General features: G+C 36.2%; 1 protein-coding gene across 1 annotated transcript in view; it reads left to right on the top strand.

The window, feature by feature from the left end:
* Positions 1-21,168, top strand: part of PPHLN1 (periphilin 1) — a 153,108-nt gene extending 131,940 nt beyond the window's left edge. The window contains 1 exon segment of the mRNA XM_020979755.2: positions 19,014-21,168. Coding sequence (XP_020835414.1) covers positions 19,014-19,208 — 195 coding nt within the window. The 3' untranslated portion in view covers positions 19,209-21,168.
* The last annotated feature ends 6,262 nt before the right edge of the window (positions 21,169-27,430 follow it).

Genomic DNA, 27,430 nt, shown 5'->3' with positions numbered 1-27,430 from the left:
ATTTGGAGTTCAGTGTTATATTTTCAAAATCCTCTGTGGTATCTAAAGATAGAGTGCTTGGGAACTTGGAGCCCCTGAGTCCCTGGACTGTCTGGTTCTTGATGCCGCCACTGTCCTCTGGCCTTTTCACGCCTCTTGACTTCCAAAGTCCCTGTTATATATTTCTGACCACTGTGACCTTTGGCAAAATAGCCTTTCATTCTTGCTGTCCCTAGACACAGAGCCCTGCAAGCTACACATGTCTTTGGTCAGGGTAGGAGACTACTAGATGATTTGCCTCTTCTGTATGCCCCCTTTTCTACTATTCATCGACTTTTGGCTGAAATTTTGTGCAGTTCTAGAAGTAGGTTATTTAGTTACTTGTTGGCCTTCTTGATTGTTAGCCTTGCTATGGATTTCATGTTTTTGCTGGAGTAGGTATGTGGAAGTTAGGCAGTCTGTCTCTATATAGGCATCCATTTTAACCTCAGGTTCCACCTCCAGCTTAAAATGTATTGTTTCTGAGAACAAATTCTAAAATCTTTAATAGTTTTAAAATGTGTTCAGTCATTTGGTAAAGAGAAAAGGCCAGAAAGAAGCAAGTGCTCCTTCTTATCCAGTCTTTGGAAGGCTTACATTATATAGGATTTAAACAAAAGTACTCACACACAAACCACACATACATCATTAAACAGTTTTATACACATACATAATTAAACCATTTTACTGAGAGTACAACTTGAAAGCAAGGTAGATTCAGATGTATATCAGTAAATATAAACATCCAGTAAAATTTGGGCAAATCCAAACCACATGCTTAGGTGGACTCAAAATAAGACCTGGGTGTGGACATCTAAAACACCAATATTTTGAATGGATCCCAGGACCTGAGGAAACCCAGTATTCCTTGTAGCCATCTCTGGTGTTCCTGGAGATTTACTGAGGTCACGATGACGTTTTGGGTTCAAACAATCTCTAGTCACATAAGGTTAGGTTAAAACATTATTAATAAATGACAAAGAATGATCTGCATGTTTGAAACATAATTCTTTTTTCTTTTTCCCCAAATCCACCCTTCTTCCAAAGTTTCTTATTTTGATTGAAAGTGCCACCATTTTTCCAGTCTCCCTGTTATATAACTTCAGTGTTATCCTTGGTTGCCCATTTTCTTTGTCCCCACACACATTCAGTCCCCAAATCTTGTTTTTATGTGCACAGCATCTCTTGCATTTTCCTTCTATGTTCACATAGACACCACCCTGAGACCCTTATCATTTCTCATCTGAATTGTTATATTAGCCTTCTAGTTTGATGGCCTGCCTCACATCTCTCCCCTATAAAATCCAACCTCTACACAGCTGCCAAAGTAGTTTTCCTTAAGCACAGATCTGACAATGTCACTCTGATATTCAGCTAACAGTAGTGGCTCCCAGGGGCCTCTAGGATTCTTCTGTTTGGCTTTTGGACAAGTAGTTGGCACAGTAAATAGAGTGTTGCGCCTGGAGTCCAGAGTTCAAATCTGGCTTCTGACACTAACTGTGTGATTCTGGGCAAGTCGCTTAACCTAGTTGGCCTCAGTTTCTTCATCTATAAAATGAGCTGAAAAAGGAAATTGCAAACCACTCCTGTTCTCTTTGCCAAGAAAATTCCAAGTGGAGTCACAAAGAATTGTTGGACGTGACTGAAATAACTGAACAACAACAACAATTGGGCTTTTACAATACGGCCTTGACATATTTTTCCACATACATTACTCCCTTTCCTGTATTCTAGAGTACACTCTACCAGACCTTCTCTCTGTTCTCCCCACGTGGCACTGGCCACTCACCCTCATCACTCCTGCTTCACCTCTCCTTCATGGAATCTTTCCTTTTCCCTCAAAATGTAGTTCACGAATCTCCCCAGTTCTTTATGCACTCTCTCCCTATCTTTTATTTAACTACTTTGTATTTATCATATAATCATTCAATGTTCCTTTGTTCTGCAGTGATTCTATATATAAATGCTATCTTCCAGTGCTAGACTATAAATTACTTGAGTGTAGGGATTGTTACATCTATTTTTTTTTCCTTTGGCAGTTGAGGTTAAGTGACTTGCCTAGAATCACACCACTAGTGTCAAGTGTCTGAGGCTGGATGCTGGATTTGAACTCAGGTCCACCTGACTCCAGAGATGGTGCTCTATCTACTGTGCCACCTAGCTGCCCTTACATCTTTTTATCTTTATCCTCATAGCCTAGGATAGTGCCTGGCTCATAGTAGGCACTACACAATCACTTTTGTTGATTATTTGATTGATTGATTCTTCACCCTGACCATAATAACTATAAGCAGGTTATCATACCTGAAATTCTTTCAGTGGTCCCTCAACTCCAAGACTGTCTTCATATAGGTTAAGCTAGTGATTCCCAAATTTTACCTAGCATTGTCCCCCCCACCCCCATTTTTTTAACAAAAATATAGCACCCTCCATTTTTGTGTAAAAATAAATCTATGTAAATAATCTACTTAGCTTATTTTTTTGGCATAAAATTGGGAATTTGTTTTTATTTTAACAACAAAAATAATATATAGTCATATACATATAGATGAAAGTTGTATAATTTTTAATATTTCTAACATACAATAGCCACAGTATTATTAATGTTAATGTTGAACTTTTTTGGTGCAAAATTTCTCAAATGTCAGTTGTTTTGGACATTACTACTCATAATTCTTTTCCTACCACTAATCAAGATTGATGTTTTGTCTTTATAACAACTATAGTGTGACATCAGTCAGTCAACAAGTATTTATTAAGTGCAAAGTATGTTGTAGGCCCTTTGCTAAGTGCTGGGGATACAAAGGAAGGGGGGAAACATAGCCCCTACCCTCGGGGAGCTCACAATCTATTGGGAGAGATAACACACAAACTACTCTGTACCAACAAGTTTTATGGATTGTAAATTGAGATAACATTGTAAATTGAGAAGCATGAAAAGCATCTTAGAGAAGGTGGTATTTTAGTTGAGAATTGAAGAAAACTGGAAAGCAGATAAGGAAAAGAATTCCAGGCAGGAGAGACAGTAAGTGAAAATGCTCAGAGTCAGGTGATAGAATATCTTGTTCTGGGAACATCAAGGAGACCAACATCTCTGTATGGCAAATGGAAGAGAGCAAAAGATCCTATTTAATACAGATGATATCATTAAAAAAAGGTAAGATTTAACTCTGATTCATAAACTAGAGAACTCTTATTTATTCAGATCAATAATATATTCCAGATTCAAGTACTTAATCAAATATGTTCAGATGGAATAAGACCAAATATATCATTTATTAAAAACTAATGAATTCCTTAACCATTCATATTAGAAATATGTAAGTCCATAAAAAATGAGAACTATTTAGACCAATCCAATTATTACTGAGTGTACTTTTAAAAAATTCTACTTTCATTTCTGTTATTTTTTATATTGGTAATGTCAAAAATTTTATTAAAAATAACTATCTGTGTCTCAAACTTTTTCTCAGATGGGGTCACCTGACCTGTTTGGATTGTAATATGAATTTGAAGACATTTAACTGATTTATTTTAAAATACTTGGTTTCCCAAAAGTTTCTATCAAATACAGATATTTCAGGAGGCCATTATATAAAATGGGTCAATTTCATCTCTATTATCATCTCCCTGAAAAATCTTAATTTCTTCTTTAGATTAAAAGGTACAGCTTTTATTTCAGAGTACTATGGCATGATAAAGCCAGGATGTTTTGAAATAATGTAAAAGTGCTCTGTGCTTCAACTTTTTTCTTAGTCTCTTAACTTTGTTTAAATCTGAATTCTGACTTCACCACTCAACTGAAATTTCTTTCTTCAGAGCTACCAGTGATCTCTTAATTGTCTAATCTAATGCCCTTTCCTCAAATCCTCCTTCTTGACCTCTGTGCAGGCTTTGACATTGTCAGTTATTCCTTTCTTGATACTCTCTTCTCTCTAAGTTTCTGTGATACTACTCTTTCTTGGTTCTCCTGCCTGTTTGACTGTTCCTTCTCAGTTTTCTTTACTGGAAAAAAAATAATGATGATAATAATAATAATAGCTAGCACTTGAAGATTTACAAAGTAGTTTACATATTATTTCATTTGGTCTGACAGCAGCTTTTGAAGGTGAGGAAATTGAGGCTGTGAGAGATTAAGTGATTTGTATACACAACTCTTAACACAGTGCCTTGCACATAATAGGTGCTTATAAATGCTTATTGAATGGCTATTCTACACTATATCTTAAGAAAATTTTGGAAAGAACCTGCCTTTTAATGAACTTTTTTTTAAAATAAGGTTGATATCTCTTGTAACAACTTGAAAACTTCTGTGTAGCTCCTCCTTCTTATTTCTTGATACCAAATGATTGTTTGTAAAGCGTATACTATGTTCATATTGCACACATTCAAAACTATACAGTTTAACTAGAATTTATATTCAATCTTTCTTTCTCCAGTTCATGGGAAAGTTTACATGTAGCCTCCTCCCCTCATGCCTTTCTCCTTAACCGCATAATTATGTAAGATAATACATTCTATTCCCTTCCTTCCTCATATTCTCCTAGTGTATTGTTTTCCTTACTCTTTTTTCTAGATATGTTATTTTCTTCTGAATTTGTTTCTTGAATGATCCTGGCTCCATAATATTTCCTTTTCATGTATAGTTGATTCTGTTTACTCATTTCTCTAGCCTTACTTCCTAGATTGGCACTACTTCATTGCTTAACTCGTAAATTTCATGGCTTTGTCTCACATATTTAGTGTTCCCTTCTTCTACTTCTTCAATCTGCCATTCTTTTTTTTTCTCTGCTCTATTTGTAGCCCACCGTTATTTCCATTGTTTCCTGTATTCTTTTTCTTCTGCTTTATTTGCTCAACTTTATTCCTCATCTTCTGTCAGTAATCTTTCTGTTTTCTGTCTACCTCTTCACCTGTGGCAGTCAACAAGCATTGATTAAGCATTATGCCAAGTGCAAGAGATAGAAAAATAGCAAAATCATGGTCCCTGTCTTCAAGGGGCTCACATTCTAACAGGGGAGACAACATGCAAATAACTGTGTATACAAATTATATACAATTCAAGTGGAAGGGTAGGAGCTGAGAAAGACCTACTGTAGGAGGTAGGATTTCAGCTGAGTTAAGAGATAAGAAAGTAAGAAGGTAGAAATTAGGAGGGAAAGCATGCAACAATGTAAAGGAAAACCTGTGTGGAATGTAGTATATACTGCTAGATACTGTGTTGATTGCCTTTGCTTAAATGTTTTTCTTTGTTACAAGGAAGGGTTGGATGAGGGAATGGGAGAATGGGTAAGTAGAAAGGGAGTGGTAGGTACAGGGCTAAAAGCAAACATCTTTACTGAATAAAATTGTGATGCTAAAGAAATAGAAGAATACTTTCAAAAGAATAAAATACCCAAAGTAACAAGAGACTAAACTTTAAAAATGCAACATCAGATAAGAAAATAGAACTAGATATAAAGGAACTATTAAAAGAGGAGGCAATAAATCCCCTGGTCCAGGTGAAGAGTTCTGTACTACACAAATTATACTCAGAAGAAAAAGCATGCACGTTTACAAACTAAATGACTTAAGCAATTTAAGAATTTATTCCTTATGATCCAGTTGGATTTATATGAGGGATACAAGGATGTTTCAACATTAAGAAAATGATCAGGTAATTAATTTTTTTTCATACAAAAACACAGGGTAATCTCAATAGATGCAGTAAAAGACTTTGATAGGGGCAGCTAGGTAGTGCAGTGGATAGAGCACTGGCCCTGGAGTCAGGAGGACCTGAGTTCAGATGTGGCCTCAGACACATAACACTCACTAGTTGTGTGACCCTGGGCAAATCACTTACCCCAATTGCCTCACAAGAAAAAAAAACCACGAACCCTTTAATAAAGTGCTTTGCTCTTTTATGCTAAAAAACCATGCAAAGTATATGTAGAGGAATTTTTTTAAAATAATAACTATCTAGATTGAAATTGACTAGAAGAGTGAATTGGCTATTATTGCTTAGGCTTATTGATTTGTCTAATACATGTTTGATAAGCAACAAATACATATGTACATATTATATATCTGTGTGTATATACATATATGTCTAGACATACATATTACATGTATACATACATACCAATAAACATATGAGACACTGGTGAGTGCAGCCTTCAGAAGGCTTAGAATTTTTAGGGAAAGTATGAGAGAAATTATTATTAAATAACAAATTATTAGGGAGATTTCTGACCTTACCCCCCAAAATTTACCCCATCTAGACTGTCTTATCTAGGTGGAGTTGTTGCCTCACCCAACTAGAAAACCCTACAAAAAATTTAATCTCAGGTGAATTCAGCTCATTGTTTTCTGCTTGGGTAGTAGCAAGGGGGTAGATCCTCTATCCAGACTGCCAAAGGCTGGGGGTGATTTGGAAGCAAATGATATAAAGTCACATCACCCTAGCACCTCATTAGAATAAGCCCACCTCATTGTAATATTCATTCTCTCTCATTACTTGTTAAGCAGAGTCTATTTGCCACCCTCAGAAACACCCACTTTTCCAAGGGCATATAAACATTGACAGGCTTCCGTGACCCCTTTTATTAATTATATGCTAGCATGATTACCCAAAAATTATCTTTCTTGAAGTTTTTATATGTCACAAATAAAATATGCTAACAAGTAATTGTAACATAAACGGTATGTAAAAAATACCATAGGGAAGTTATAATGGGTATCTCCCCACTACTTTCCATCTTGCTTTCTTCTGGGATCAGGAGTAACTTAGAAGGCAAAGTTAACAAAGCTAATAGCTGCAAATTCCACTCTGCTTGTTAAAACAATCCCATTCTGCCCCTTCTACTCCAACAGATTGCCCCTTCTCTCATCTCCATTCTGTAACTTATTTTCAGTCTCTTTCTACTGGCTCATTTCCTCCTGCCTACAAACATGCTCATGTCTCTACTATTCTGAAAAAGAAACCTCACTTGATCCATCTATCCTCACTAATTATCATCCTATCAAATCTGTATGCATCTTGTATGTACCTCTTTCTGTGACTTATGTATACCTAATTATGTACATATAGTCTCACTCATTAGAATGTAAGCATCTTCAAGGCAAAAACTAATTTGTTTTGTTTTGTTTTAGCTTTTTTGTATTCTCATCTCTTAGCACAGTGCCTGGCCTAAAATAATTGCTTGTAGGTGGACCAATAAGTAGAAATACACTCTAGTACCAGTTAGCAGCTGCAGACTAATAGGCCAGCTGCGGCAATACCAAAGACAAGCGGTCTCATTGCCTATTCCCCACCCACTTATGAGTTAGGTTGGCTGATTTTTTTTTCTTAAGGATTTCTTAATCTGAGTTGGGGAACAGTAGTGCATATTTTCTTATTGTCCCATTAGTTCTAGACTTTCCTCTTCAACCCAGTTTGAGCTGAAGAAGAAGAAAGCTCTCCTGTTTCTTTAAGGGGAAAAAAAGAAGACTCTCAGTCTATCCCTACCTCCACCTCCATCCTGATTTTTAAATTGAACAATTAAAACAAAAGCTTAGACCCAAGGCCATTTTTGACTAGCTGAGAATAGATCATTGGATAATAAATTCATCCTTTCTGTCCTTCTCAACCCTGTTCATTAAAGACTAAGAAGAGTATAGTGACTCTTCTTATATAATTATAAATTGTTTTCCAGAATACTCTGACTAGTTCTAAGTCCCACCATGATTGTAGTTTGCTTCACCATAACCCCCATTGACCATTTTTATTTTTTTTTCATCTTTGCTAGTTTGATGGATATGAAATGAAACCTGAGGTCCTCTGTACCACTCCCTTCCAACAAAACAGTTAGTTAGGAACATTTTTTTTTCTTGAAAAGGTAAGGTATTGGGACAGCTAGCTGGCACAGTGGATAGAGCATCAGCCCTGGAGTCAGGAGGACCCGAGTTCAAGTCCAGCCTCAGACACATAACATTTACTAGTTGTGTGACCCTGGGAGAGTCACTTAACCCCATTGCCTAGCCAGAAAAAATAAAAATAGGTAAGGTATGAAACAGATTTTGCTTTTGAAGGCTTAACCTTCCGTCTCAAGAGAGGTGTTATAACTGAGGTATGGTTGTTGTTATATGGTTGTTTTATAGTCTACTGCCTTGCCATCCCATTTAAATCCTGTCATTCTTTTTAGGATTATTATAGGATCATAGATTTGGAGCTGGAAGGGACCTCAGGAGGCTATCTAGTCCAGTTCCCTCATTTTACAGATGAGGAAACTGAGATCCAGAGAGGTGAAGTGACTTACTTAGGTCACATAGGTAGTAAGTGAAAGCTGGGATATTTATAGGTAAGGCAAAATAAAACTAGAAATTTACTCTAATATACTTTCTTTTGTACCAATGGATATTATATACATTTGTATAAGAATTTTTTCACTCTTTTAAGGGTTGTTGAAACTATGGAGTTTATTTATAGAAGCCTTTTTTATAGTTTCCTTTAATTTTAAATTCTACTTTAAAATACTTTTGTAAGAATTATTTCATTTAATAGTATACTTGGCCTGACAATAAATCTTATGTGGTTATAATCTTATAGCGTATTATGTCAAGTATAAAGTGATTATACTTTCTGTTTTCTTTTATGGTATAACTTGGATGGTATAAAAAAATCATTTCCCAAGTTCATAACAGAATAGTCTATTAATTTATTCTTTTAACTGTATGATTAAAATTATATCTGTCCATCAGTCTAAGATTATAACTAAGAAAACAAAGTTTAAAAGTTGAGTGCAGTGTAAATAGCCCTGAATCTGTTCAGTTTTGTGAAAAGGGATTACATGCTTTTTAAAAAAATGTAATTAAGACCATTATACTGAAATTTTATCTTTTAAGGTTGTTTGTACTATTCCAACTGAGTTTGGCTCCTTTTGTTCTTAAAACTAAGATGTACAAGGCCAAGTTCTGTTAAATGAATTAGCATACAGAGTCTGCAATTCCCCACTTCAGCAATCTTGAGTAAGTACTACCTTGACTCATTGAAGTTGATCGAAAGTGTTTAAGAAAAAAGCTGAACTACAAATATCTCCTTTGATTTTCATGCAGTGTATGTGTATTTTCATTTCTGATTTTATTTTTTTAATTGGCTTGAATCCTTTGAGCTTCCTAAGTAAAGTCAACTTAAACAGTAATATTTCTGCATCAGTATTGCCTGCTGATTTTTTGTTCTAAAATGTGGAGGCTTTTATATAAATTATTTTTTCATTTTTTCTCCTTTTTTATTTTTAGTTAATGATGCTAATCAAACTTGTAGTGTTGCTATTTATTATGAGAAAAAAATTAAATTTACTTTTAATTTGAATAGTTTGTTGTGTGCCTTTAGTTTGGGGGAAGTGTTTCCTCTTGAGTGCAAGTCAACAACAATAGAAATTTGTCTTGTAAAGTAGCATTTTGATCCGCTTTAGTTCTTTTTGTCTTTCTTCCATGTCATTAGATAACAACAAAAAAAAAGATGTAATTCTTATCTTGCTTGCTTATTAAAGGAGCTAATTCTAAAAATATATATAGTAAAATCTGCTTTACTTGGACTGTAATAATTGAAAACTTAAAACATGTTTTATATGAACTAAAGTTTATTTTTGTGCTATCTATTAAAATATTTTGGCAAGCAAATTTATATGATGAGCAAGATTGTAAGGGGCATGAACGTGAATACAACTAATTTATAAATGAATTTCATTTGTTGATCCAGCTAAGCCTTGGCAGGACTTTAACTTAAATATTTTGTTTGTAACTGGTAGTTGAATTATTGTATATGAAATCAACAAACTGTTGTTTCTGTATGATCTAATTCAGTTGCATTTATTATTTTATTTTTATAAGCAGATATTCTCTCCCACTTTCATGGTTCCCTTCCCCACATTGAACAGTTTTTAAAAAGATGTGTTTTTAAGCTTATAGTAAAAGGCAATTATTGGGTATCCACTTTAAGTAGTATGTTATTATACATCTGGAGTAATTTTTAAAAATAGACCGTTTTTACACTTGATTTTGTAAGAGGAAGATGAGAAACATAAACATGCACAATTACAACTATCTATTAAAGTAACAATGTTATCCTCAACATTTTGAAAATTGAGAAAGTAATTAAAGAGACTAGAGCTAGGCAAATTTAGTCTAGAAGGATTTGGTGAAGGAGGTTTCTATCAAAATTTTGGAAAAAGACAGAAAGGAGTTCTGAGGAAATAAAATCTCAAAATGAAGAAAGAATTTGACGTGTGTGGGAGGTGTCAGATAAATGTGTTGCTCAGAACAAAGAATAAATATCTTTAGTGGAAAAATATAAGATATTAGTAGTAACTGGTGACCAGAGTATTGGTGAAGGCCTAGGATTGTGAATAAATAATTCAACTACAGAGGTTATTGAGAGCCCTTCAGGGTATAGGGTACAGAGAAATGAAATAGCTAATACTTGGGGCAGAATTTGAACTCAGATCTTCTAGACTCCAAATCCAGCTCTCTAGCCAACCTGCCATCTAGCAAACTAATGCAACAATACATTTTTACAGTTAACTTAGTGTTAAGAAGTTATTCAGAAAAAAAAATCCTAACCATAAATATTTATGTAACCATAACCTCCAATTCCTTGACCCCTCAATTTTCTCCTACACTAACTACTCTCTCCTCTTCTCCCCATCTTGACTGTTTAGTGAACCAATGCAGTTCTACACTCTTCTCTTGAGTTCCTAGCCCCTTTATCATATCACCAGTTGGGCCCTTCCACTCCTCAGCTTTGGATCACTCCCATCAGTCATGCCTTCGCTCCTGTACGTGTAGTGCTAAATGAAAGTGAAGAGAATCACATAACTGTTCTGACTGGATCTCCTACAAATTTATGTTACACGATCTCAAAAAGGCCTTCACTGCTGCCGCAAAATGCTACTGAACCTCATCACCTCACTATCCCAGTTTTCATAGTGGCTCCTTCAAAACCTTTTCTTCCCTCTTCAAACCTGCCATGGCTCCCCCTTCCCCAACTTTTCTCAGTTGAGAACTCTGTATCATATTTTACAGAAAAAATTAAGACCATTTCCTGTGCTCCCTCTTCTCCCCTCTTCCTCATCTCATATCACTCGTGTCTTCTTCCACTGTCTCCTCTTTCACCTCTGTCTCATATAATGAGATGACCGTACTTGTTTCCAAACCTAACCCTGCTCAGGTGATCCCATCACATTCTATACCATCTCCTCCAAAAGATTGCCCCCTCTATCATTTATTTTCAATCCCTTTCTGTCTACTGACTGCCTGCAAACATATTCAGTTCTCAGAAACCCTCACTTTGATCCTCTATCCCTGCTAACTAGCTGTTTGATTAGCACAATGCCTGGCATGTAGTAGATACTTATCTCAAAATATCAGGTCTGAGATGATGGTCTGTTCCTAATTTCTGGGTGACCTCTTTGTTTTTTTTAAGAAGCATTTTGTATATTCTGCTGAGATGGATGTTGGGGTCATCTAGGTTGCATGAGGACAGAAAGCTTAGAGTAAGATAGAGTCATTGCAGGAATAGTAAAAGGACTAGCATGCAGCCGGGAGGGCCCAGTTGTACCTGCATATTGTAAATTTGTTATACGACCAGTCAGCATAGTGTCCTTTGCTGGTTCGTCATACATAAGTTGATCTTTTCCTCTAACTGGATATTCTTCAAGGCACGGTGCCATATCCTCTTTTCTACTATTGCTGTGTGATCTTTTGGTGACATTACTTGTTTCCATGTTGTCAGTTATCATCTCTTTTTCTAATTAAAATTTTTTTCAGTTAACAAGCATTTATTTTATCTCTCACCTCCCCCTCCATACCATGAAGTATGGTACAATAAAAACCTTGTAAAAAAATAGGCACAAACAAAAAAAATTCTCATATTGAACATATCTAAAAATGTATGTCTTATCCTTGCGTAGACCCAGTGATAGCACTACTAGGCCTGCACCTCAAAGAGATATTAAAAAAGAGAACAAGGACTCATTTGTCCAGAAATATTTTTAATACCTCTTTTCGTGGTGACTAATATAACTGGAACCGAAGGGGTGCCTAACAATTGGGGAATGTTTAAACAAATTATACTATATTCATATTCTGTTGACTATTATTGTGCCCAAAAAATGATAAAAGTATGACTTTAGAGAAACTAGGGAATACCTGTATGAAAAATACAAAATGAAGTGAGCAGAACCAGAAGAACAATTTATGTTTCAACAACCACATTGTCAAAACAACTTTGAAAGACTTGAGAACTCTGATGAATTCAAGAACTCTTCTTTTCTCCAAAGTCCATATCTCATCCAAACAGTTCTGTCAAAGGCACCACCACCTCAACATCATCCTCAGTTGCTCACTCTTCTCTCTTTACAGTTACCAAATATTGTCCTTTCTACCTTTATAGCAGCGCTTCTTAAACTGTGTGTCTGTCAAGTAACTGAATGTGGGCATTGCGAAAAATTTGGCAACAGTAAAAGATTTCTGAATGTGTAGTGACCAAATATCAAAATTAGACTCTTAATGAAAATCCCAGGTGTTTCTGGCAGCACTTTCCCATGTTGCAACGCACGCTTTCACTGCAGCCTTGATTCTGAACTCACTTTGCACGGTGCATGCCATCATGCCATGCAGTGCCAAGAAACTCTGCCGGAAACACCTTGGCTCAAATTTGAGACTATTGTCTTTAATAAATGGCAAAATTATATGTATACCAAAGAATTGTTTTAAAATAAATTTCTTTATGATTTATTATCAGCAAATGTTTGACTTGTATGCTTACATGTATATTTATATTTTCATATTGTGTGTATGTGTGCATATTTATATATTTGTATATTTCATATACCGATATATTTGTGATTGGTAAAATTCTCAGGCAAAAAGGGGTTTCCACTGGAATAAGTTTAAGAAGCACTGTGCACTGGCTGCTTGGGTTGAATTAATTCGAAGCAGGACCCACGTCTTCTGCCCTTGAATTTCGGGGTTCCCAGCACCACAGACCACAACACTAACCAAGGGATGCTAATTTTGATACCCCTACTCAAATTAATCAGTGTATATTCAATTTAGTGTGATTTGATAAATATCAGGATTGTATTAGTGAATTAAGTAGAATCAGATTAAGTTTAAGTTAGTTATGTATGTTAGGAAAAGAGTTATGAGTAATCCACTATGTATTAATGTTGACATTATATTTGACTTGTCAGCTAGATTCATATTGTTAGATATGTAATAAGAATATAATTATTGCATTAAACACACACACGCGCACGCACACACACATTCTGTAACGTGTTATAATAAGGTTCATTTATGTTGCCGTACCTCCTTCCCGCTATGGATCACTGCTGTCCACTCCCTGCTGACTTATGCTTCAAACCTGCAACTTCCTTGGACCCTTTGATAACTGTTAGTCAAACACTAAGTTCTTATGACCTTTGGAAAGCCCCAGCTGAGAGGACCTGAAGTCGATGGCCTATGGAATAGCGCATGATTTGTGAAAAAGTCTGTTAACAAAGTAGTTATGATTGATGGACATTTCCCTTAGCCAACCATACAATCTCACCATATTTGGAATTGACTTAATCAGTGAATTGTAATGCCTTCTTCTCTTTTTAGTACTGTGTCAAGTATATAAAAGTAGCTAGCATCCTATGGGAAGGATCATTGATTATGAGGAATTTCTTGGACCCAATTAATTAGGGACCACCAGACTCCATAACAAATGGAATGTGCTTGGACATCTTCTCAGGGGCTTTTGTTACAGATTAGAATTTTATGGCCCGTAGCTATTATGAAAAATTCACAGGCTTTAATATTTATGATTCTTTCAAGATTTATATTAAATACCTTGTGTGATTTAACCATAATAATAATATGATAGTTCATGTTTGTATGTTTTTGTTTACAGTGCGCTTTTTCCTCACTGAAGCTTTGTTGACTTACATAGGTATGATTATACTCATTTTATAAATGAGGAAATTAAAGCTCAGATATGTTGAATAACTTGCTCAGGATCAAATCTGCTTAAAAGTTGTGTTATTTAAACTCAACTTCTGACTCTTAAGTCCAGTGCTCTTTCCCTTCTCCCACAATGCCTTTCATCAACATTGTACTGTTCCAAATGGATGCACTCCCCATATATTATTAAAGATCAATCTCCTTTCAGTGTCATAGATAGGGGATGAATTTTTTTTTATTTAATATATAATTATAAATTCATTTTTAAAAATTTTGAATTCCAAATTCTCTCCTCCACAAACTCTCCCACATCCATTGAGAAGGCAAGGAGTATATCAGTTATTTATATGAATTGATGCAAAATATTTCCATATTCACCATGTTTTTCCTACCCCCACCCAGAAGAGCAAGAATAATTAAGTGAAAAGTGTATGCTTCAATCTTATTCAGAGTTCATCAGTTCTCTCTAGAGGTGGATTTTTCATCGTGAGTACTTTGGAATATCTTGGATCATTTTTTTAGTTAGAGTGACCAAGTCTTTCACAGTTGATCATCACTACAGTATTGCTGTTACTGTGTTCTCCTGATTCTACTCACTTTGCTTTGCATCAATTCATATAAGTATTTCCAACATTTTCTGAAAGCATCCCACTCATGATTTCTTATAGCACAATAGTATTTCATCACAGTCATGTACCACTATTTGTTCAGTTGATGGGAATGCCCTAAATTAACAATTTTTTGCCACCACAAAAAGAACTGCTATAAATATGTTTGTACTCATAGATCCTTTCCCTTTTTTTTTTTTAAATCTCTTTGGGATACACACCTAGGAGTGCTATGCTGGAAGAAAGGATATGCACGGTTTTATAGCCCTTTGGCCGTAGTTCCAAGGCGCTCTCCAGATTGGTTGGAGCAGTTCACAACTCCACCAAACAGTACTTTAGTGTCCCAGTTTTCCCACTTCCCCTCTAATATTTATCATTTTCCTTTCCTGACATATTAGTCAATCTAATAGGTGAGGTGGTACCTCAGGGTTGTTTTGATTTGCATTTCTCTAATCAATAGTAATTTAGAGCATTTTTTTATTTAACTATGGATAGCTTGGATTTCTTCTTCTGAAAACTGCCTGTTCATATCTTTTGATCATTTATCAATTAGGGAATAACTTGTATTCTTATAAACTTGACCCAGTTCTCTATATGTTCGAGAAATAAGGCCTTTATCAGTAACATTTGCTGTAAAACTTTTTCCCCAATTTTTTTCTTTCCTTCTAATTTTGGCTGCATTGGTTTTGCTTGTGTTGTGCAAACCATTTTTAATTTAATGTAATCAGAATTATCCATTTTACATCCTGTAATGCTCTCTGTCTTTTGTTTGGTCATAAATTTTTCCGTTATCCATAGATCTGACAGGTAAGCTATTCCATGCTCCCCTAATTTGCCCAGGGTATTAACCTTTATGTCTGAATTGTTGAGATGAATGAAAAGCCCCAAGAGACAGTTTCTTGGTAATTAATAATCAATTTATTAATTAGGGTAGCAAATAAATTGATGGTCAGTGTTTTCTCTCTGTAACCAAAGACAAGAGACCATGAAGATCATCAGATGCTTAAATACTTTTAGAAAAGTGGGTGCCCCTGACAAGTGGGAAGTAGCCCTAATTAGTGAACAATCAATTTGTGGATGGACATATTAATGAGTGAGTGGGTCAAAAGTCTTCAGCTCCTCCTGCTCAGAACTTGACTTGATCATGAGACTTGACAAAAGAATCCACCTCCACGTAGACCACTTCAGTTGAGCAAGTGGGGAGGGGGGGGGGGCAGGTTTCAATGTTTTTTACACCTAGAATTCACCTAGATTAGATTCTCTTTACACTTTAATCAGAAATAAGCTCTCCCAGTTGGGTGGGATCCTGCTCAAGATTGAGGAGAATTGGGGGCAGGCCTGGAGTCAGGAGGACCTGAGTTCAAACCCAGCCTCAGACACATAACACTCACTAGCTATGTGACTCTGGGCAAACCCCTTAACCACAATTGCCTCACAAAAATTAAAAAAAAAAAGATTGAGAAGAATTGTTCCTAGAGGATTAGGCCAGTCTCATCACTAGTGCTTTCCTTCCGAGACTGTCTGACTTCTACTGCTAGTCTCTGAATGAGGAAGTAAAAAGAGAAAAAAAAAACCTACTTATAATTAGTCTACTAATAATTGGTTATTAATAATAGAAAAAAAAATTCTCTCATCATGTACCCATTTTGACGCTGTCTTGGTATATGGTATGCAATGTTAGTCTCTACCTAGTTTTTGCCAAACTGTTTTCCAATTTCCCTAGCAATTTTTGTCAAATTGTGAGTTCTTGTTAAAAAAAACTAGGATCTTTATATTTATCGTACTAGATTACTGTGATCATTTACAACTATGTATTGTGTACCTAATCTATTCCATTGATCCACTCCTCTATCTCTTAGCCAGTGCGAGATTGTTTTGGTGATAACCACTTTATAATACAGTTTGAGATTTGGTACATCTAGGCCACCTTCCTTCCCATTTTTTTCATTGATTCCCTTGATATTCTTAATCTTTTGTTCTTCCAGATGGATTTTGGTTTTCTTTTTTTCTAGTATTACAAAATAATTTTTAGTAGTTTGATCGGTATGGCACTGAAGAAATACATTAATTTAGGTAAAATTGTCATTTTTATTATATTAGCCAGGCCTACCCATGAGCAATTAATGTTGTTCACATCTGACTTTATTTGTGTGAAAACTGCTTTGTAATTGTGTTCCTGTACTTTCTGGGTTTGTCTTGGCTGGTAGACTCCCAAGTATTTTATATTATCTACACTTTCTGTAAATGGAGTTTCTCTATCTCTTGCTGCTGGAATTTGTTGGTAATGTGTAGAAATACTGATAATTTATGTGGATTTATTTTATATCTTATAACTTTGATAAAGTTATTAATTAAGCTAGTTTTTTAGTTGATTCTCCAGAATTCTCTAAGCATATCATCCTGTCATCTACAAAGAGTAATTGTTTTGTTTCCTCATTGCCTATTCAGATTCCTTCCATTTCCTTTTCTTCTCTTATTGCTATAGATAGCATTTCTAGTACAATATTGAATAACATGGTAATAATGAGCCTCCTTGCTACATACCTGATCTTCATGGGAAGTTTTCTAGCTTGTCATCATTACCTTATGCTTGCTGATGGTTTTAGATAAATACTACTTATTTTAAGGAATGTTCCATTTATTCTTATGCTTTCTAGTGTTTTTAATAGGAATAAGTGTTGTATTTTCTCCAAAGCTTTTTCTGCATCTATTGAGAAATTCGTTTTATTTTTGTTGGTTTTGTTATTAATATGGTCAGTTATGCTGACAAGCTCTCTATTTCTTAACCAGTGCAAAATTGTTTTGATAATTACAACTTTGAAGTAACAGTTTCAGATCTGATATTGTTGGTCCCTAACCTTCCCATTTTTTTTTCAATGATTCAGTTGATGCTCTTGACCTTTTCCTCCACATGAATTTTGTTAATATTTTTTTCAAGATTTGCAAAGTAATTCTTGGTATTTTAGTTAGTGTGGCATTGAATGAAATTAATTTAGATAGTATTGCCATTTTTACTACATTAGCACAGTCTACACATGAGCAATTGATATTTCTCCAATTATTTACATGTCTTTATGTGAAGAATATTTTGTAATTGTATTCAGATAGCTCTTCTGTATGTCTTGGCAGATATGCTTTTATATATGTTGTACTATATCTATAATCATTTTAAATGGAGTTTCATTTCTTATTTCTTCCTAATACACAGAAATGCTGAAGATTTGCGTTAGTTTATTTTATATCCTAAAACTTTGCTGAATTTGTTAATGTTTTGGTTTTTTTAGGGGGTATGGTGGTAAGCAGTGGGGTTAAGTGACTTGCCCAGGGTCACACAGCTAGTGAGGGTCTTTTGAACTCAAGTCCTCCTCACTCCGGGGCCAGTGCTGTATCCACTGCACCACCTAGCTGCCCCCTGTTAACCATTTTGATTAGTTTTTTAGCTGATTCTCTAGGGTTCTGATTCTCTAAGTAAACCATGGCATCATCTGCAAAAAGTAATAGTTTTGCTTCCTCTTTGCCAGTTTTTCTTTTCTTTTCTTGTTCTATTGCTATAGCTAGCATTTCTGGTATAATACCAAATAGTAATTGTAATAATGGATATCCTTTTCACCTCTAATCTTCTTGAAAAGGCTTCTAGTTCTCCTTGTTACAGATTCTATCCCTTGTTTCTGGGTGGGAGTTTTATTAGATTGCTGCTTGACTTAGCCGCTGTTAATTTGCTCACTAGGATGCTCTGTAGGTTCAAAGCAGCTGAACTGCTGGCTTGCCTTTTGGTTTGGAAAGCTACTCTCTGCTTCTAGCGTCAGAACTGCCTTTGTGAATATTATTTGCTTCCTGGAACTTGTTCTGTGCTTAGTACGTAAATAAAGTCATTGCTCACAATTGCTTTTCCCCCTCCCAGAAGCATTAAACAGAACTGGGCAGTGAGCACCAGAGCTACCCAATGACACCCATTCCTGTACCCATTGCTTGCTCAAAGTTCTGTTTCTGCCCCTGTGCTTCTTGCCCTGGTGTCCTGCTTTAGCCTTCTTTCTCTGTCATGCTGTACATCTTCTTAGCTACATCCCATTCCCCATTATCCATGGACATCTCTGTCCATCTCCCTAAATTGTTGTGAATTCAAAAAGTGACTCTTTTTGACATCTTATTGGCTTTCCCAGTCAGAATTTGGTCTGGTACTTTCTGTAGAGCTTTGTGAAGGGGGGGCAGGGAGGCAAGTTAGATTCGAATGCTTCTTCTTGCTCTGCCATCTTGATTCTCTCTCACTGTGCTGTCTTTACTCTCCTGTATGCTGTTGAAAGGTGTTATATTTATTTATATTTCAGATCAGAACAATAATTGAATTAGAAGTGATGCTAGTGAATTTACTCTCCTACAGTTTTTACTCCTAACCATATTTTTAAATGTGTTTCGTCTTTCTAGGTTTATCGACAAGACTGTGAAACTTTTGGGATGGTTGTAAAAATGCTGATTGATAAAGATCCTTCATTAGAAAAGTCTGTGCAGTTCGCTTTGAGGCAGAATTTACATGAAATAGGTGAGCGATGCATTGAAGAACTGAAGCATTTCATTACAGAATATGATGCTGCCAATCAAGAATTTGGGGAGCCTTTCTAAGATTACATGCTGAGGCAAAAGATAATGTACTTCTTTGTTGTTTTTTTTCTGGATTATATAGATCCTTAATATATGGAATACTTTTATAGGTACTTAGGAAGATATTTTAGTATACTTAGCCACACATTTAGATATCTTTATCATTATTATATTGAAAGAATATCTAAAAATCTTTTTATTAGCACTGAGCAAAGGTTCTTGATCTATAACTTAACATAAGCTTTTTTTGTAGGATGAAGAGTGTCAGTTCTTTTTTTCCAGTATGCCTATTTGCAAAAAAATATGTCCTAGAGGTTAGTTTTCTACAATTGTTTGTCTCCAGTCTCAGACAGTATACAATCATATGCTTTGTCATACGAATTTAAACTTAGTTTACCAATTAGATATTACTTTGAAATCATTTTTTTCCAAGTCATTGAAAACCCTTTGAATTTCCACATGACCTGCATTTCAAAAGTTCTATGACTTGATGTCATGGTTTTATTGCTTGACTTGTTTCTTAAGCCTTCAAACTTTTACAACCTTAAACATTCTAATAATCTACTTTCTACGTTAGCTGACTGCTTGAAGTTATCACAGTTTAAATGTACTAATTTGATTGTGTAAAAATTGCTTTAAAAAATCCTAAAGCTCCAATAAGTTCTACATCCAAGAATGTAGGATTTTCAATATTAAAAGATTTTCCACAAATTTTATAGGCCTAGAAAGAATTCTTTATCAACATGAGAAACAATAGATTTTTTTTTTCCACATAGGTCTTTATTTCAGAGTTTATCAGTTTGTCTTTTGTTCTGTGGATCATTAGGAAACTAACAGATCGTACAAGTGATTTCAGCTTAAAGGTTTGTTTATTTAGGGACTCCCAGGACCATGGATATTCTGCCAATTTTTGAGGTTAGGTGTGGCAGATTTATTTTTTCTTTTTGTTACATTAATAAGTCACAGAGTTTCAAATCATGTTATTATTACTGCCTGCTTTCCTTATCTGTCCAATGTCTCTTCTCTAACCTGAATTCTGCCATCATTTTTAGTGGCTTATTTTGATAATGTTTTGAAGGCTTCCAAATAGTAGGGACCAAAATTATGTTAAATGTTCATTTCCAGCTAGCCATTTATTTAAAAATCATGCTAGAATGGAAATAAGGAAACAGTGTAATTGGTACTGGATATGATGAGTACCACACCTGAAAATTGAAAGAGTAAGAGAAAGATGTAATTCCAAATCATCCCCAACCTCAGCCTTGCCAAATTAGGCCACTTTGAGTCATAATTTTTGATACTTAGTATCACAGTTTCTTAACCATAAACTAGAAGTAATCCTTATCCATCATCCTTGATATTCTTCTCCAATTGTCTGAGACTAATTTGTTGGCTACCTAGCCTAGAGAAAACTAAGGCAACAGTAGTTTTATTATTCAATTCTCTGTTTCCTTTTTCTTTCATTCAATTTTATTAAGTAATATCACTTCCTGAATAAAAAGTGAGAAAATATAGAGATACCAAAAACAATGAACAATTTTTTTGTTGAGCATCATTAAAAATAATTTTACTAAGTTAAAGTCTATCAGCTAACCAGTTAAATATAGTTTTGTTCTTCCTGTCCTCAAAACATTGTGTTTAGTAGCTAAAGGTTTTTTGTGGTTAGCCATCAATAATATTTTTGGTAGGGATATCTGTTAATTATAGAAAAAAAGGTAGACTTTAAAGAGTAACTTTGCAGCATGTAAATTCAAATGTGAACTAGAGTGGTTTATGTTGTAAGTTCTCCTTCTTAAAATGTTTTTATTAGAATTACCCATTATTTTCTGCAGAATATCCCCAGGTAATGTGCTGTACTTTCAGTATGTCTTCTTAAAGTCTTGCTGTGCATGTAGTTGAAATTCAAAGGGAAAATGGAGTTTTGTGACGCCTACTTGTATAAACTTTAAAAAAAATAAATAAAACAACCAGTTTGAAATCATTGGATTGTCTTTTATTGTAGCAATCTTCATTTCATTGTGTCATTAAAATGAAAAATTCATTTCACGTTAATACAGATATAACTTGGCACTACCTTAACCACCAAACCCACAGGGGGATTGTCCCTTATGGTCTCATGGGTTATCATATTCCATCATGGAGTTTACCAGAATCTGAGGAATCTACAGTGAAACTTATTATCCCTCCCTCTGAACTATTTCTGCCCATGTTTCTACTATTTAATTTACTATTTATGATTTACTCTAGCTCTGAACTTTGTTGTCACTCATAACTTTCCTTTATCCATATTCTAGTTACTTTTCCGTGGAAATCTCCCTCCATACTGTAACATACAAGTTTTTCCCTTCCACCCCCATTTTCTCTCAGCTGAAGACCTCTCCTCTTTGCTGAGAAAATTAAGTTCATTAAACATAAATTCCCTCTTTACCCCTTCATCTCAAAAGCCTTTGACATTATCTCCTTTCTCTCACTCTTTGACTGTAAGGTGCCCCATCTCCTTGCCAAGATCTACCCTTTTTACATATGCTCTCTTGATCTTTGATCTTTCTGTATTCTTCAACAGTTTGCAGCTTTAATTCTTCCTTTCTATCAACTATTTCCAGCCTCTCAATATTTACTAGCTCCTTCCCTACCACCTTTAACCATGTACCAGTCTCCTCCATCCTCAAAAAACCTTTCATAGATGATATCATCCACTCTAGATAGATAGATAGATAGATAGATGGATAGATGTGGCAAGACACATCAATCAAGCAGTGAGGTTGAACAGGTGTAATGGCAGTAGTGAGATGTAACAGCAGCAGTGAAGTGAAATGGCAGCAACATGCCAAGTTTGCCTAATGACAAGAAGACTATTCCTAGCAAGACCAGGATGGGGTTCCTGCAGGTGTTTGTCCAAGCTCAGGGACCACTTAGGGCTGGTTTGACTCAGTTCTGTGGTTTAATTGTAGCAGAGTTCATCTAAATGTTAAGAGCAAAGAACTATGGTTATGCCAAGCTCAGGGCACAGCTTATTTGCTGGGCTTTAGATCTGGAAAATAAGGTGAGTCCTAGTAGTAAGAAAAGGGGAGTGGAAAGACAAGTGGTCTTGGCATGGGCCTTCTGCTATTTCCCCCTTTTGTTCAAGGGAAGAGGTCTAAAAGAAACCTTTTCCTTCTAACCAAGAAAGGAGCTTCTTCCATTATGTCTGAGAGGAATTGTAGTACAGAAAACCACTTCCACCGATCTTTAACAGACAACTGATGGGAATAGGAGGGACATCAGAGACAAGAAGATGGTGACACCCACTAGAGGAAGAAAAAACCAGAGGCATGCCATTGTTGGTACACAAAATTAGTGAACCAATAAAGAAGTAGAGGGCCAAACAAGAGGAGGTGTAAAATGAATAGCAACAAGGAGAAGAGTGAGTATGACCAGATTCCTGGCAGGAGAAAACCTTTGATGGAATTCCAGATATTAAAAGGCCATTTCTTCTGTCTGAGACCATGAAGCCACTGGGCCTGATTGTAGATTTTCAGGATATTAGTCTTAATCTGGCCAGTGGCATTGATTTAAGTGCAGCAGGAGGTGTTGGTGACAGCACATATTACCAAAGAGGTAATCAGTGGCTAGTCAGTGATTCAGACCTCATCCAGAATCTTGTCTGGATATCAGCTACTTCTAGGTCCGTGGTAGATGAACCTTGAAGTCCCTGGTGGGTTCCACCATGCATTCAGGAGTGGAGGCTTTTTTTCATGTGGAAGAGATGGATCTAGTTTTCCACCCTTGCAAGACTAGCTTAAAACCTTGCAATAAGGTTTTTCTCCTAATTCCCACAATTGAATAGTTTTCTTACATGAAAGAAGTTGGACTAGACCCATAAGTGAACAGAAACTAAGCTAGCTCTAGGATTGAGTCACAAGATGAAGTCAGTGTGGTTCACTCAGTTTCCACAATTAACCACTTGCTGTCCCAATCCCTTCAATTCACTCAATTTTCCCCTTTTTGCCCTTATAGGGGAATGGGCAACCCACTCTCTCCACAGATCACTTACCTATGAACCATAATTACATGAAGCCAGGTTACAGATCAAACTACTTAGAGGGCTCACAATAGACTAGTTTTGAGAAGGGAGATTCACATGTCACTTGGTCACATGTAACCAAGTAAACTTAAAACATAAACATCATGAAACAGGAGACCAAAGCAATACAGTAATTATCAGTATTAACTAATGTCAAGTCTCTTTTTGTCTTAGTAACTCATTCTCACACATTTTCCATTTAATCAGCACATCTTGAGTTCCCAATGTCTCATGTGGTTGTATAGTCGCCTAGATATTTTCTCTTGGACGGTAGGCTTCATTCTCAGGGGAGCTCTGATAGCGCTTCTCTGGTTCCAAATCTAGAGGTTCCTAGATAATTTTGTAAGTAATAAGACAATACAATTTAGTACAAGGGCAAGGTGTATCAACCAACGAGATTTTTTATTTTTAGTACTGTCTGAGTATGAAGCAGTGTAAAATTAAAGCCCTAGAAGGGGGCATCATGGATTATGAGGAAGATCTGAGGTCCACTTCATTAGAAGGGGCCATGGGCCCTTTAATAAAATGCCATTAACTCAGAGCTCTGCTTCAGTTTCTTTTATTTTAGGTTGGACAATTTTGGACTCCACATGGCTCATTGTTAGATCCTGAGTTTTCCATGGTAGTTTACCACTACAGAGGTACCTGTTGCAAAGAAGTCAAGAGGGAGGAGGAGCTAAGATAGCAGAGTAAAGCAGAGACTCACCTGAGCTCTCCCCCAAAATCCTCCAAATAGCTTTTAAAAATTACTCTAAACAAATTCTAGAGCAGCAGAACCCACAAAAAGATGGATTGAAAAAAATTTCCAGCCCGAGACAAGTTGAAAGGTCAGCAAGAAAAATCTGTTGTATCAGGGTGAGAGGCGCATGGTCCAGCCTGAGCTGGGACCCAGGTCTACAAACCTGGAGCAAGCCTGAGGCAACTGAATCACTGGTTGCAATGAGTTTCCAGACCTCTCAGCCCACAGATGCCAAAGACAACTTGGAAGGTCAGCAGGAAGGGGCTGTTGTACCTGGCTTACAGTGGAGCGCAATCCATTGCAGGCGCACCAGCACAGCCCCAGTCCTAGCAAACCAGGAGCAAGCCTTGGGAGCTACTGAATCAGCAGCAGCAGCGGCGGCTGCTTCCAAAGCTCTCAACACACAGATGGCAAGAGGGGTCAAACAACTCATCAGAAGGAGATTACAGGGCTCTTTTTGCTAGCACTGAGGCAAGACTCTGTTGCTTTGCCCACACTCAGATCCAGGTACCAGTCCTGGGTGGCCATCCGAGGGTGACAAGGAGCACTAGCATAGCAGAGCTTGTGGCCACAGTGAATGGGGACCCCTCTTCACAGTTCCAGGGCAGAAAACAGTGCTGCTCACAGACCAGAGCACAGGCCACCTTGGAAGAACTGAAAACTTACAGGTCCCTAGAAGTATCTCTGAAAAGAGCTGGACAAAACCCCTGAAACTTGGGACAGTGCACTCTCCACCCTGGAAGCAGAGCCCTACTTTAACAAACAGAAGTCAACTAATAGGCTGGGGAAATAACCAAACAACAGAAAGAAGAAGAAGAAAAAAAAAGAACTGAATATAAAAAGTTGTGGTGACAAGGTAGATCAAAACACACACTCAGAAGATAGCCAAGTCAAAGCTCCTATATCCAAAGTCTCCAAGAAAAATGAGTTGGTCTCAGGCCATGGAAGAGCTCAAAAAGGATTTGGAAAATCAAGTAAGAGAGGTAGAGGAACAATTGGGAAGACAAATAAGAGTGGTGCAAGAAAATTATGAAAAATGAGTCAATCACTTGGTAAAAGAGACACAAAAAAATACTGAGGAAAATCAAATCTTAAAAAACTGATTATGCCAAATGATAAAAAGCCAATGAGGAGAAGAATGCCTTAAAAAGCGGAATTGGCCAGATGGAAAAGAAGGTCCAAAAGCTTACTGAAGAAAATAATTCCTTAAAAATTAGAGTGGAGGAAATGGAAGCTAGTGACTATGAGAAATCAAGAAGCAATCAAACAAATCACTTTTGAGGAGGGACAAGGTGAAAGAGAGAAAATAGAATAAACAGATGGGGGAATAGGATGGAGAGAAATACAGTTAGCAGTAGTAACTGAAAAAAATTTGAAGTAAGTTTTTTCATTTTGATTTTTTGTTTTTTAATTTTTTTAATTTATTTTGATTTATCAATAATCACTTCCATATGCTTTTGAGTTTAAATTTTTTCTCTCCCTTCCTCCCTACCACCCTCCCCAAGAACGGTGCACAATCTGATATAAGCTATACATTTACATTCCTATTAAACATATTTAAGTTTTTCTGATAAGGCCTCATTTCTCAAACATAGAGAGAACTGAGTCACATTTATAAAAATAAGAGCCATTCTCCAATTGATAAATTATCAAAAGATGTGATCAGTTTTCAGATGAAGTAATCAAAGCTATCTATAGCCATATTTAAAAAAATACTGTAAGTCACTATTGATTAGAGAAATGCAAATCAAAACAATTCTGAAGTACTACCTCATACCTATTAGATTGACTAATAGGACAGAAAAGATAAATGACATGTTGGAGGGGATGTGGAAAAAAATGATGCATTGTTGGTGGAGTTGTGAACAGATTCAACCATTCTGTAGAGCGATTTGGAACTATGCCCAAAGGGCTATAAAACCATGCATACCCTTTGACTTAGCAATACCACTGCTTGGTCTGTATCCCAAAAGAGATTAAAAAAAAAAAAAGAAGGGTGCAGCTAGGTGGTACAGTGGTTAGAGCACCAGCCCTGGATTCAGGAGTACCTGAGTTCAAATCTGGCCTCAGACACATAACACTTACTAGCTGTGTGACCCTGGGCAAGTCACTTAACCCCATTGCCTATACAAAAATAAGTAAATAAATAAATGAAATGTTTTTTAAAAAAAGGAAAAAGACCTATATGGACAAAAAATATTTATAGCAGCTCATTTCTGGGAGCAAAGAAGTAAAAAATGAGGGGATATCCATCAATTGGGAAATGGCTGAATAAGCTGTGGCATGTGATTTTGATGGAACACTATTGTACTATAAGAAATGAGGAGGAGGGTGCTCTTAGAAAAACTTGAACTGATGCAAAGTCAAATGTGCTGTGTACAAAGTAACAGCAATATTGTAAGATGATCAGTTGTGAATGACTTAGCTCTTCTCAGCAATACAAGGATCCAAGACAACTCTGAAGGACTTAGGATGAAAAATGCTATCCATCCCCAGAGAAAGAACTGATGATGTCTGGATACAGATTGAAGCATTTTTTTTTTGCTTTCTTTATTTTTCGTGAGTTTTTTTTAGTTTTCTTTCACAGCATGACTATTATGAATATGTTTTGCATGACTACACACGTATAACCTATACATGTTATATTCATGTTATACATGAGAAGGCAATTGCTTGCCTTCTCAATGAGGGGGTGGTATGGTGAGGGAGGAAAGGAGAGAATTTGAAACTCAAAGATTTTTTTAAAATGTTAAAAAATTTAAGTAGTAAAGAAATTTTTTAAATGGTTTAGAGCAAAAAAAAAATTTTGGGGGGGGCATGAAGCAGTGGGGTGAAGTGACTTGCCCAGGGTCAAGCAGCTAGTACGTTTCAAGTGTCCAAGGCTAGATTTCAACTCAAGCCTTCCTAAATCCAGGGCCAGTGCTCTATCCACTGCACCATCTAGCTGCCTCCAAAAATTTTTTCTTAAAAAAGAAATCAAGAGACCTCACCAAGAAGGGACAGATGAGTCCTCTCTTCAATCATGACACCCAAGATTTCGGTCCTCCAAGGGAGCAGAGTGAGGCCAAAGATGGGAGCTCAGGAATCAGGGATAGGAAAAGTCATTTACCACCAGTCACGAAATCATGAATTGAACATGGCACAATAGGACTCTGCAGGTACTGTACCTCAGGTGGCCCTGTGAAGGGCAGGAGGAAATCCTCTTTCAAATCCTACTTTGGACACCAATATTGTTAACTCTGAAAAATAAAGTACCAAAGAGCCCATTGGAGGAGAGAAAACTAGATATGCGTGCCAAACGGTCTAAGACTGAGGAGATCCAACACACCAACACTAAGCCAATAGATGGATGGATGGATAGATAGATAGATAGATAGATAGATAGATAGATAGATAGATAGATAGATAGATGGATAGATAAGATACATGTGGCAAGACAAA

This window comes from Phascolarctos cinereus, unplaced genomic scaffold, assembly GCF_003287225.1.
Source record: "Phascolarctos cinereus isolate Bilbo 61053 unplaced genomic scaffold, phaCin_HiC Scaffold_1;HRSCAF=81, whole genome shotgun sequence".
NCBI lineage: Eukaryota > Metazoa > Chordata > Mammalia > Diprotodontia > Phascolarctidae > Phascolarctos > Phascolarctos cinereus.
This window is presented reverse-complemented; position numbering and strand designations above follow the sequence as displayed.